Source organism: Rosa rugosa, chromosome 2 (assembly GCF_958449725.1).
Source record: "Rosa rugosa chromosome 2, drRosRugo1.1, whole genome shotgun sequence".
NCBI lineage: Eukaryota > Viridiplantae > Streptophyta > Magnoliopsida > Rosales > Rosaceae > Rosa > Rosa rugosa.
Genome location: NC_084821.1, coordinates 51,968,402 through 51,982,117, shown reverse-complemented (window position 1 = coordinate 51,982,117; position 13,716 = coordinate 51,968,402). Strand labels below are relative to the sequence as shown.

The 13,716-nt window shown below is 39.6% G+C and overlaps 2 protein-coding genes across 3 annotated transcripts; one reads left to right on the top strand and one right to left on the bottom strand.

The window, feature by feature from the left end:
- The first annotated feature begins 763 nt into the window (after window positions 1-763).
- On the top strand, window positions 764-3,364 carry LOC133728151 (multiple organellar RNA editing factor 8, chloroplastic/mitochondrial-like). The gene is made up of 4 exons (XM_062155563.1): window positions 764-1,284; window positions 1,720-1,817; window positions 1,907-1,972; window positions 2,468-3,364. Exons 1-4 carry the CDS (start codon window positions 872-874, stop codon window positions 3,091-3,093), a joined length of 1,203 nt encoding a protein of 400 aa, XP_062011547.1. The 5' UTR covers window positions 764-871; the 3' UTR covers window positions 3,094-3,364.
- Window positions 3,365-3,712: 348 nt separating this feature from the next.
- On the bottom strand, window positions 3,713-7,950 carry LOC133728152 (uncharacterized). 2 transcript variants are annotated; one of them, XM_062155564.1, is made up of 7 exons: window positions 7,882-7,950; window positions 6,591-7,006; window positions 6,426-6,484; window positions 6,190-6,227; window positions 5,026-5,416; window positions 4,216-4,499; window positions 3,713-4,087 (listed from the first exon to the last, which is right to left on the bottom strand). In XM_062155564.1, exons 1-6 carry the CDS (start codon window positions 7,896-7,898, stop codon window positions 4,242-4,244), a joined length of 1,179 nt encoding a protein of 392 aa, XP_062011548.1. In that variant the 5' UTR covers window positions 7,899-7,950; the 3' UTR covers window positions 3,713-4,087; window positions 4,216-4,241. The 2 variants fall into 2 exon arrangements, with proteins under 2 accessions (XP_062011548.1, XP_062011550.1); XM_062155566.1 differs by having other exon boundaries at window positions 6,432-6,484.
- Between the last annotated feature and the right edge of the window lie 5,766 nt (window positions 7,951-13,716).

Below are 13,716 nucleotides of genomic sequence, written 5' to 3'. Positions count from 1 at the left end.
TGAAAATGGGGGCTATATGTTGTAGACCCTCAAGACGAGCCTAAGGAGCAACCTGATGCCGAGCTTGTTGGCTACTGAGGGGGCTGCAGATGGTGCTGGTTCCAACCCTACAGGGAAGGGACTCGCGCTTTCTTAAGTGCCCAAAGCTTCTAGACATTCTGGACTCAAGCCTTTTGAAGTAGGGGTAATTCGATAAGCTTTTCTAAGACGTTTCTAGTTGATATTTGTACCACAATTGCGTGCTTGGCAGATTAGACTAGAAGAATATTTTTTCCTTAGAGAGTGAGATTATTCTTGCATAGATTAGGCTTGTTGTTCAGCGAGCGTCCCTTTAGACTTTAATGAGTTTAGTTGTAGCTTAGATAGGTTATCCGGTTTGTCCCGAGATTTCTTATGTAAGTTCTGTTAGACTCTAACCTGTTTCATGGCTTGATTACTAATGCAATCCATTTCTATTCAAAAAAAAAAAAAAAAATTTACTTTCTTAATTCCCCACGAACTCAATCTACGTAAGGCATGAAATTTTCCTCATTCAACGTATGAAAGTGTTAGCTATTCATTTACCAAGATCTGTTTTGATCATTGTTTCCTAGAAGTACATTTGATAGATGTCGCACCATAATTTATAATTTTATTATTATACAAAAAAAAAACCGAGATAGGGTGATATACTAAAAAATTGAGGGGTAGTTAAGTACTTTTGCATCCCAAAAATGGTTTTACGGTTTTACCTCACTCACTCTCTCTCACTCAATGACTCTATAGGCTATAGCGATAGAATCTCGGCTCAAAAACCCTAACCCCCCTTATCATCTCCCCAGTTTCCCATTCTGGGTTTATCACACACACACAGATCAAACCAACCACCGCCATGGCGACCCATATCCTCTCTCGCTCCTTCCCCAAAACCCTAGCCCTCTCCTCCTTCCTCTCCCGCTCTCTTTCCACCGCCACCACCACCGCCTCCACCCTCTCCTCCGCTCACTCCCGCTCCTCTCTCTCCCTCATCAACCGCCTCCGCCCCCTCGCCGGCGTCGGCGCCATCTCCGCCTTCCCCGGCAAGCTCTCTCCCGCCGCTATCCGTTGCTTCTCGGCCAACGCCACCACCTCCTCGCTCCGGGACCCGAACCCCAACTGGTCCAACCGGCCTCCCAAGGAGACTATCCTCCTCGATGGCTGCGACTTCGAGCACTGGCTCGTCGTCATGGAGCCGCCGCCGGAGGGGACCACTAGGGATGACACCATCAAGGAGTACATCAAAACCCTAGCCATGGTCGTCGGAAGGTGATCCATCTATTCTTTTCAATCATCTGTCAATTTCTTCAAACTGATTAATAGAAAATGAACAATATATGGAGATTGATTATTTCATTTCTGCTTATTTTTATTGCTTATAAATTACGGCCAGATTGTGTTTTTACATATATGCAACTATGATCATGGTATTACTGTGGTTATTATTGAATAGGGATGATCCTATTTAGAAGGAATAGATATGCTGTAATTGAGATTTAAAAGGATCATTCTTTGTTTTTTTTTTTGTGCTGGGATTAAACCTGATTTTGGTATTAGGTTTATGATAGTTTATATGAGCATATCTGCAATTTGGGTTCGGAAGTAATTGGATGTTTGTTGCCTGAGAGTTTATTTAAAATCTGACTTGGGATAGTTGCGTAAGTTTATTAATTGGATGTTGTGTTCTGTATGCATTTCAACCAGTGAGGAAGAAGCGAGGATGAAGATCTACTCTGTCTCAACTAGGTGTTATTATGCATTTGGTGCACTCGTGTCTGAAGAGCTTTCATACAAAATCAAGGGTACTACTTCTGTTTCTACCTGCTTGTACTTTTGATTATCACCTGGCTTTGAGGGTTATTTCATTCATGTTTTCATTAAATTCTTGCAGAATTGCCAAAGGTCCGCTGGGTGCTTCCTGATTCGTACTTGGATGTTAAGAACAAGGATTACGGAGGTAAGAACATGCTTGTTACTTCAACTCTCATTTGCAAACACTAAAGAAAAATAATTGCAATCAGTTAAGTTTTTAGCCCCATCTTCTCTTCTGCGGTCAGCTGTAACTGAATTCTATGTCTTTCTTTTGGTGGGAAAGGTTAGTCTGAGGCTTTATAATGCTATGCATGATTGTTTTCCTTATAGGCTGTAGTGCAAGTAGAGCTCTTGTAATTATCATGTTAAAGGATTCTTCCACTCCACTCAAAGTTGCTTAGTAGAAATTGTCCTGGTTACTTACGGTTTCTGTGATGAGCAAAGCTTAGAAGCTTTCAGTACACTCTTTTTAATAGAGAATTCAATGATAACATGATGCTATTTAAATAGCTATGTGGACCTATTTCTTTGTTGTGGTTTGCAACTAGTTTCTTTTTCTTTTCTTTTTTCTTTTCTTTTTTTAACTAGTTTGGCTGCAAGAATAGTTTTACATGATTCCTTCTGCTGGTCGTTTTGTCAGGGGAACCTTTTATTAATGGGGAAGCAGTACCATATGATTCCAAGTACCATGAGGAATGGATAAGAAACAACAGTCGGGCAAACGAGAGAAACAGGCGCAATGATAGACCTAGGAACTTTGACAATTCAAGGAACTTCGACAGGAGAAGGGAAAACATGCAGCGCAGAGATGGCCAGAATAGGGATGCCCCTCCTTTGCCTAATCAACCTGGCCAGCATGGGCCTGGCATGGCTGGACCTCCCAGCAACATGAGTCCACCCAACAATATGCCTCCCCCACCTGTGGACAGGCCTCCAATGCCTCCCAACAACACAAGTGCACCAAACTACAACAATATGCCACAGGCAAGCAACAACTGGGGCGGAGGACAGCCGAACTACAATCGGATGCCTCCAAACAACTACAATCAGGGGTCGCCTAACAACTATAATCAGATGCCTCCAAACAACAATATGCGAGGGCCACCACCACCCCAAAACCACATGGGAGGACCGCCACCACACATGGGAGGACAGCCACCACACATGGGAGGAGGGCAACCTGCGCCATCATGGTCTGATCCTGCACAATACCAAAATAACTACACACCAGAGAGAGACAATGGTGGTGGTCAAAACCGTTATTGAGGTTATATGCTATGCTGCCATCAGTCTTTGTAGGCAGTCAGGCATGCTGTAGAGAGATGTTAGGAGGCTGCTCCCCTAGGTGGCTTTTGATTTACTAGTATTTTTTTTCGACACCTTGCTGGGTCAGGACCTGGTTGCCTTTTATCTGATATGGTTATAATTTCATGGTCATAGCTGGATGTGATTAATCAGATCGTTCCTTTGCTATGTGATATGAGTTATTTCATGTAATGCACATATTGGCTGAAAGCACACTGTTTAGTTATTTTTGTTTCTTGGTGTTGATTTGCATTTCTGTCATATCTTTTCTTGGTGAACCATCTTATCCTCCTAGACATGTATGGTGTAGTCTTAACCCAAAATCATTATGGAATAATGGGGATTGCTAACTTTATCATGTCAATCTACACATTTATTTCTCAAGACTGATGTAAAAGGAGCATAATGTGTGCATGGCAATGTTCAGTCATTGGTAATTCTATTGCTTAATCATTTTTGCCGTGGATGGGTGGTAGCCTGCTTCAGTACAACTCTGATCTGTTTATATTTCCTTGAAATATCACTCTTTTCTACCCCACACACAATTTAAGTCGAGTTCTGATAAACTTGAGGCAAAAAATAAAAATGAAATATGCTCTAGCATATTGAAATAAGAATGGATTACAATTTACATGAACTCCACAATTTCAATTTCCTTTTCCTTACAAAACTTTGGGGTTCCCTGTTGGAGAGATTCATCCTTGTTTTCCCTGTCCTCAACCTAGCCTCACAGAAGCGAATTAAAAACTAAAATTAGTAAGGAGTTTCATCTGAATATTCAACTACACCAGGATGTTATGAATAACATGCAATTTCTGCCCGTAACAGGTTCACCGAAAAAGGGTGGGATTGCAGCCAGAACCTCCTTGTTATTTGAACATCAAGCCCTGGAAAGAAACAAGGGGACTCTTGCCACTAGATGGAAAAGGTGTCCAGAAGTCCAATACTTCTAATCCTACAAACCATCAGCAGAAGAATCATTAAGCTAAACAAGAAAACTGTCAATTTTGAAACTCTAGGGTGGTGAATTCTCGAAATTGAAAACCCAGGAGATGTAGAGGTAAAGTTCAGAGTAGTAATCACCATTTTCCTTTTTTGATGGTAACAAACTACTGAGACTGCAGAAGTGTATGGGTATGCATCCCTGGTTTCTCGTTTACTACCCCAACAGATGGGGCTGCCATAGCTTGTTCCATTTTTCTGTTTTTGGCAGCTCTTATCTGGTCTGCAAATGAAACTTCTGCTCGCAATTTTTCTCTCTTTATAAGCTCTGCATCCAATTTCTCCAAAGCTGAGATATGCAATTGCGATTTAACTATGTCCCTTCGACTAGCAACTTGATCATTTGTGGAAGTCTCTCTGTCAAGCTGTACAAAAAAAGGAAGTATGTGACAGCACTCCAAAGAACAAGATTGTGAAACATTAAAGAATCATAGTAACATGCCCATGTAGAAAAGGTCCCCTATATTTTAAAAGCCAAGAAATCAGGAACAGTTGGTGACTATGGATTTCAAGATATAACCTCAAGAATTCCAACCGGTTTTGTGAATCAGGTAAGTAACTTTTTATATACACAAGGCATAAATTAGTCCCGTCCCAAATATGAAAAGGATTTTCTTCTCAGAAATAGGAAAGGATTCATTCCAATTTTTTCCATTCATCAGGCCACATTCCTAATAAATTTGACTCATTCAAAAGCCCTAACTACATGCTCATTTGTTGGTAAGGAAAAGCCCTAACATCTGTGACCAATTTATCAACCAAAAATTCGTGCTTCTTTATTTTTGCATATTAAGTTGTTCTGTGTTATTCATATATGTCTATCTTATAAATGAGACACTACAAAATTTGTAGTAGCTATATTTAACTTGATATTGGTTCATGAGCAATTACCTTCGTTGATCTCTGCTTAACTTTCAGCCCTTTCAGAGATGTCAACTCTTCATTGTCTTTGTTAGTCTCACTATCTACTCTCCTTTCAATAGCACGCCTTGCCTTCTTTTTAACTTTAGCTCGTGCTGCTGCTTCCTTGGCTCTCATCTTTGCCCGTTCCCTTGCCTTTTTCTTTTCTGCAGCCTGCTGAAGCTGTTGGAGATATAATTCTTCCTTTATATTCTCATAGCTATCCCAATTTAACTCTTGTTGTTCACTCCCACCTGTCTTAGCCGCCTCTGCTATGCTTTCTACCCATGACAGGAAGAGTTTCTCCCTTGACCGTTTCCATTTTAGACGCCTTCCCCAAAGCCGTCTAAGTGAAGAACTCATTTTTGCCTTGGACTCCACACTACATAACAGTTCAAAATGTGATTAAAATTGAGTGGCATCTTAGTCTTGACTCTCCTGATTCAACCACTCAAAGAGCCAGACACTTGTTAAACAAATGAGAACATCAAACATATCTATCAGCAGTCTTCAATGTACAAAGATTGGTTTCTAGTGTTTATGAGACAAAAGTGGTATGTTACTTGGTTAGATTGCCTGAAAGCCTTACAGAACTCACTCTCCCTCCCTCCCTCCCTCCCTCCTCCACACAATGGGAAAATACGAAAAAGCTTACAAGAAAGTATTTAAAAGATATACTTGAGGCCCGACCAAGAGGTTACACATGAGATCTTTTATTCCTTCTCTTTTGCAGGAAGAAAGAGTTCAACTATTTGCAGGAAGAGTTCAAAACATAAATACACCTAAAGCCCCATAAATTCTAATAACCATTCTACCGTATAGCAATCATTAGAATTCATTTATAACATGAAGGTGCTTCCAGAAAACTATACAAGAAATTACTGACTTTAGTCCAGACAATCATTTCTAGAGTAATAAAAGAACCATCAACGGCAGGATCACAGCATTTGTCTATCTTCCATCTTCTGTGAAAATATAGTTACAAAGTAACTATGATTGAATCTGAGTAGTAAAACTAAATTTTTTGGTTTCCACACATTCAAAGCCTAAACCTACTCTTGGTTAGAAAGTTTAATGATAATCCAACTAGCTTTTATATAGTATTAAGTTATTAGCTTTCAACAAGAGTATATGTGAAAAGGTCTCTGAGTGTACCTATGAGAACGGGGACGCTGGGACATCTTCTTTCTAACCTGAAAACTACTGAGGGTCATAACAGGAGATTTCAAAAGAAAGTAAAAGGATTGAAAAATGAACAAGGTTACTCTTCTTTACATAAGTTCTGCTGTACTTATGACTACTGAAAACAACAATATAAGCTCTTACATGCTATTTCACAAACACCCATGTGCAGAAGAAAAATATCATAAAACATGATAAATCTTACATGCCTTCACCTTGGGGTCTTTTAGGGCCTCTATGGTTTGTCGCTTGATGCGCTCACAAGTCTCTGCAATATGTGGAAAATCACAACTTCAAATTCAACCAAATGTTTGAGAGTTCAAAATCCAATAACAAATGTACACACTGTATTTTATAGATATATATCCCTTTACCTGCACTATGTTTCCTGCCTTTGTTCCATGGCACTTTTCCTTTGTTGGCTAGTCCTATTTTCTTTCGTCTTTCTCTTTCCTTGTAATCTTTGTTGCTAATACTTACTGTAGAGTCATTCTGACCAATTAACTGAACCTCCTTTCTTACGTTTTGCTGCTCTTGTGGCTTTCTGCTAACTATAGAATGGCTGAGGTTGGCAATATCACATTTCTCATCCATGCCAACACCAATCTGCATAGCTCCAATGTAATGAAGTTGAGGGAAAGAACAGACAGAGGCAAACGAGGGAGACCGATTCCTCAGAACACGTAAATGATAATTCAAATGCTCCGTGTTCAGTGGAAAGTGATTGGCTTCCGCCACATAACCAAACAGCGGAACATGATCAAGGGTTGAATGTGGAGCAGACAATCTCCTGTTAGAACTCAAAAATGTGATAACAGACTGGTTAATCATATGGATTTCAATCATTTAATTATAAGTTATCAAATTACATATGCAAACACACAACCACTTAATAAAAGCACCCCCATATGTATACAATTCATAATCATTGAAGCAAATCATCACCCTCAAAGTTATTAGAAACCTCGCAGCTACTTTTTACTAACCCAACACGTCAGACAGTTGCACAAGAACTTCACCAGAATTTCAACATGAAGAATAGAAATCTGACCAGCCACTTCAAGCATTCATTTACACATAAGTAAATACACTAAACTACTAATGCCATCTAATTTTTTTTTTTATGGCATTTAAAGCATTCAATCATGAGCAATTTCCACCCGAAGCATTGTCAACTATTCAGCCTCTATGAACCTTGCTAAATTTCAATTGTAAGCTAAACCCATTTTAACGAGTTCAACATTGCTAAATAGAATCAATCTCACTATGCGTTTGAAATCAACTTTTCTTACATTCAGTAGAACACTAAATTCAACTGTAAGTATTCTATATACCACCACACCACTTATATAACATCTACATGGAGAACTCATTTCTGTAGTACATTGTTCACACTCATTCATTCATAGTAAAACCACATTATTCCCAGTAAAGATTCAAAATTTGGTTCATCTTACTAACAGTAATATGCCCATTTCCTAGTTATTAATATCAGTTAAGACCAGAAACCAGAAAAAGGAGCAGAAGCTAAGTTGAAGCATTCCTTCGACACTCAAGTTTTGGAGGTGAGTCAGAAAGTGGGTAAGAAGAAAACAATGTAGAGAAGATTACCCATTTCAGTTAAATGCGTTAAAGTTTGTTAGCGAAAGAGAAGAAGGAACTTACAGGTGAAACAACGGCATTTGAAGGTGGAAGATAAGAGTGAGCAGGCGAACCAGAAATACCCGTTTTGCAATAACCTCTGTAATGACCTTCTCGGATTGGGCCTGGACTCTCTTTTTCAATTTTACTCGGGATAATTGGATTGACCTGGCAAAATTCCATTTCGTATCGGATTAAGTTCATTTCGTATATTTATGGTAGAACATGATAACAAACCGTTAAACTAACGTATGAATGATGTTAAAACAAAAACTAAACGATTAGTTAAGACCGGTTAAGAAACCTCAAACCAAATTCTTATAATTTTTTTAGTGTCGTGTGTAATTTTGCCAGGTTTATTGGACCATTTGGAAGTGTATTTTTTTGCGATTCGAGGTAATTTCGGGTCTGTGCTCGGACAAGACCAGAGAAATTTGTCCTACGGTAATTGACTATCGTGACTGTTTTTGATTGAAATTGCACGAGTCTTTTGCGAGAAGGAGACTGGTAGTGTATCATCTCCTCTATATTTCAATGCATTTTAACAATTACACTCTACTTTAAGTACTCGAAAAAAAGAAAGGTGCAGTGCCAAAAAACTCACCTGTTGCTAGTTGCTATATGTAAGAGCATTTGCAGGGTTAGTTATGATTAGGTGAAACCCTAAGTTGACCTCAAGCAGCCAAAGCATACTCCAATTATCCAATGTAACTCGGCTATAATTCCTAATCCAACGGCGAGCAAGTTGGGAGGCCATTGGATCGACGATGACATTAGGCGTGAGGAAGTGAGCGAAGGCTTTTCCACGATATCAACAACCATGGAATCCGAGTTGCCAATATAAGCGAATGGAATCAAATGGCCAAGTAGGGTTTCGCGTCACCTTCTTTCTAAACATAGGACTATATTGTCATTTTCGTATTACATTATGTTTTACATATTTACCAAACACACAAGTAAAACAATAATTGAAAAGAAAAAAGAAAAAAAAAGCCCCTCGTCTTTATCTTATTGGTGGAAGCAACTAATAATTTGGAAGTAAATGGATGTCTGCTCCCATTCTTGGGATTAGAAATTGCTTATTACCACCCTTAGAAGCAAATGCTCTAATATATTCACACACTGTTTTTGGTTGTTGTGTGGAACTTACAACCATCAATTCATATATTTTAGATTTGTGATAAACAGTTATCATCAATTCAAGCATAAAAAATCCCATACAAGAAAATTCCTATTCTTTGCTCAACTTGACGTCTGATGAATAAGGCTTGTTAACAAGGTAGTTGGGTTTTTTATTTACACCATACGCGGCTAAGTATTGGACTTTGAACATCAAATATAATATCTCACGGTCACCTTCAGCTCCCATTGACTATCAACCCAACCCTCACGTCAATAAAAAGCTTCAGTAGAAGCTGCAGATCTATCTCCAAACTCATCACCATTCATCACTCAACTGAAAACGTACACTAAATTCAACCCTCCGATGGTGTCCGAACCCACCGCAGATGTGTCCCTGATCGTCGATTCCTCAGAGTACGAGAAGAAGAAGATGAAGAAGAAGAAGAAGAAGAAAAGGTGCGGGTTTTTCTGCAAGAAAAGGTCGTTGTGGATATGTTGCTCAAACGTGGAGATTGAGAACGATGATGATATCAAGGACAGAGTGCTCAAGTACTTGGAGACTGATGACCACAAGTCCAAGAGAACCTCTCTCATCGTGTGCTTTTCAAGTATTGAGATCCGCGGCCGTCCTAATTGATTAAGGGGGTGACACATACATACATATATATGTTATTGTTACTGTTGGGTTCTCTATCTTCTTCCTCGATCTGCTAGGGTTTGAGAGCTGGACTGTATTACTTGTGTATTTAATTACTTGTTTTTTATGTTTGTCGTTTCTCTATCTGGATTTGGAGTTTGTGTGTTTGGGTTGTGGATTTGGGACTTGGAATTCCAATCCTGTTCCTTGCTATATATATCTGGCCTTGCTGGTCCTCGATCTCTTTGTATTTCTGTGCTGTTAGCCTTCTGGGTTCTTTGTAAGCTAGTTCATGCATGAATATATATAAATAACAGTTCTGCTTTTAATTGTAGTTTTACTTACTAATTACATGTACTTTAATCACAAGAAAGAAGGAAATGGCGTGTTTCATAGAAATGTTTCAAGCAAGATTATCTTAATGAAGCTGCTTCCACACAATTATATATGGATTAGATAGTAAGAACCCACCTGGCCATGAGGCCACCTTCCATTCAACGCATGAATACGTTTGACACATATAAACCACATAACTTTGGTTTGGCAATAAACTCATCGAGAGGAATTGTAATAGCTTGATATTGGTGACGATTTCAAAAGTGAAATTCTCTACTTAAAAAAATCCGACTGTGATGAATGATTAATACATGTCTTCCAATTCTGTCAGAGGCGTGTAAGAATGACACCTGTCCTTTTAACTTTGCTACTATTAACACCGTTAACTTTTTAATTACTCTTTTTTACTAAAAATTTAGTTAATTACTGAAGAAAAAAGAAAGGGAAATAAGGGAAAATGTCACATTAGATAGTGAAATGATAAAAATGTCACCTAGTTTCTCACTTAATAAAAATGTCCATAATGAATTGTCAATAATATTAATTTAGTCCTTATGAATAATGAAGTGATGTTAAAAAAGGTCAGTTTTTAATTTTTTTTGATTCTGATTCTACCCCTAAAGGTAACAAACGTTTATAACTGTTCAATCAAAATTTCAGAGCTCAAATTTTCTCTCTCTTTTGATCAGAAAGCTTGATTCGATTTGATCGGAGTTTCTCTCTCCGCCGCCAGCTTCTGATTGCACTCTGTCTGTCTATGACGATATGTAATCTCACTTTTGGAGCTTCAATCCACAGCTTTGTTCTCTTTTTCTCGATCTCTGGCTTCGTCGCTCTTCGCCTTAATCACGTCACTTCTTCTTCGTCTTCCGCCGCGATCAAGCCGAAACACGTCGTCAGCAAGAATGGAAGGATTGAAATTGCAGGGATCAGATTCTGAACAAGGCAGGGTCCTACTGGTTCAGCCAGAAGGCCACCAAGGAGATCTCCTCCGGCGATGACATCAACGTAAGCTCGCTTCTCTCTTCAATTTGATTAAGCTTGTTTGATCTGGTTTCGCGATCCTGAATTGTTGTGTTTCGAATCAGAAGTTTGAATTCTTTAGCTGCTTAATTGAGTCATTAGATTAATCATTCATTTAATTGTTGTTTAATTGAATCTTAGGATGATTGATTTCTTTGTTATATGTGACTGACCATGTCACTTACAATGTATGTAACTGACCATGTAACTGAACATGTAACTGATTATGTAACTGACCATGTAACTTACAATATTTGTAACTGACCATGTAACTGATCATGTAACTGACATTGTCATTGAGGTACATGTTCAGCGAGCTAACGCCGCTGCCCATCGACGTCGCCAGCTCGCCTTTCAGGCACACCTTGTTCTTCCTGATCTACTCAATCACCTCCTTCGGCACCCTCGGCATCTCACCGGTGACATCGTACTTCTCGAAGTAAACCGGCGCGTGCATCACCTCCATCACCTTCTCGACGACGTTCGTGACGAGCGGTCTGATTCCGTCGCCGGAGATTTTGGTTACGGCACGCGGAGCTCCGTCGTCGGGTGGGGGCATGTTGGTGAACGATCGGGTTTGGACCGCGATGCCGGGTCGGGGCTTTGTTAGAAGGTGGCAGAAGATCTTCGAGCCATGGTGGTGAGGTCAATTGAGAGAGAGAGAGAGAGAGAGAGGGGAAGCAGGAGACGATGGCATGATTTGTAAATTTTGTTATTTCTAATGGTATGTTGTAAAGAAGTGACATTAGTTATCATGAGGACATTTGTGTGTCCTGAATTATAATAAGGCACTATTTTCCTTTTTTTATCATTGGCCCAAGAAAGAAAGAAACAATTGAGTTTATCATCTATTCGTCTTCTTGTTTATCATCTATTCGTCTTCCTCCTCTCCTCTTCCACAACCTCTGCAAAAAACCCATCATCACCCGAGAGCCAAAGTGTGCATGCAGCAGATGCAGCAACGAATAGCAGTCAACAAACAAACCCATTATGGATAAACTCGTCTAAGAGGTGCTCCAATCAACCTGATGAAACCCAATCAACCTCATCATCAGATTAATGGTTTATCTGACTACAAACAAACAAACAAACCCAATCAACCTCTTCGTCTGATAGGTGCTTCATTCCTTAACAAATTTCTTAAATTTCTATGACTCGAATAAAATTTTCAATTCTTAATCCATTGAACCTGCTACAGGATTTATGGAAACCTGATGAACTTCCTTCCGTCGCAGCACCACCGCCCAGAGCCGGCAAACTCATCCAGACCCGATCACCCTCCATCACCACTGAAATCAGAGAGGAACCTGTGACCCAAACCGGATCAGCCCAACCCCTCCACCAAATAAACCACCACCGCTCTTTGCTAGCCACTGCTATTACCCCTGCCACCAGACTTCTACCAGAAAATATGCTTGCATGTCGAAGAGGGACGACGAGACAAGAGGCCACCTATCCGACGATAACGCCGCAGGGACGAGCCGCCGAATGAGCAAAAGAAAACTCAGAGAAAACCCTAGGTACGTGCGGGGCGTTCTGGAGCAGAGGAAAAAAAAAAGGGGGCTTAATATCCATGTCTCTGTTCAACTAGGCTGGTTAAAACAAATCTATTTTTGTGATTACCTACACGGCTAAACCGCTAAACATTGGACTATCAAATACAATAATCTTTGGTCACCTTCAGCTATGGCCATTGACTCTAAACCCTCGCGTGTATAAAAGCTTCAGCAGAGCTAGCTGCATGCAACTATCCAAACTCCAAAACTCCAAACTCATATCATCATTCAATTTTTCTAGTAGTGTATATCTTGAAGAAGCTGTAATCGTTTTAGTGGGAAACCTTGCTCTCTCAGTTTATGGAGATATAAGGATGATCAAATTGATTTATTTTCAACATTTCTAGAAACAAGAGTTCATAATAATGTGGTTATAACCTGGCTGTATCAACAAAGTATTGCAGTTCAAACTGGAATCAGTACATCATGTGCGCACAATAGGTTTTTTTATGCAGAAAGCTGATAATATATAGCAGTGGTTCTCAACTCTCAAGTCACCCCTCAAATGTGAATAGAGTTCTGGAGTAGAGAAATAACAATCATAAAAGCAAAGCTATCATTACATTTTTCCTTTTTATTTTTGTCTGACAGAGGCATAGCATTGGAACCATGAAGTTTGTTCTATTAGGTGGGATTAGGGTTTAGCTCGTCTCTCTCAAGTAACTCTTCAACCCAAGTTGGATCAATTTGCTCTTAATTTCACCTAAATCGAATTGGGTTTCCTTCAGTTTTGTGAATTTTACATCCATGGATCTAGGGGTGGACAAAATACTGAATTGAGGCAGAAAACCGGCCGAACCGGACTGGTTTTTCCGGTTCGGTAACCGAACCGATTACATTGTGACTGAAAATTGGCAGAACCGGACCGAACCGGATGTGAACCGGGTCGGCTTCGGTTTTATATCTTCAACCGACCGGTTAAAACCGGACCGAACCGAAATTTAAATAATTATATTTTAATTATTTTTTATATATTTTTTTATATCTGTCTTCAAATTATTGGTGGAACACAGCACTTGTGTAGATCAACCCACACCCGATCACACCTTTAGAAAATCCTAAGACCATGTATCCACTTATCCAGCGCCTCATTTGAGTCATTAACTCATTTTACGCCCTCAGCCCTCAGCGCCTCTCTCTCACTCTCACTCTGTCCGCCTCTCTTAAAAGCCGGTAGATCGATCA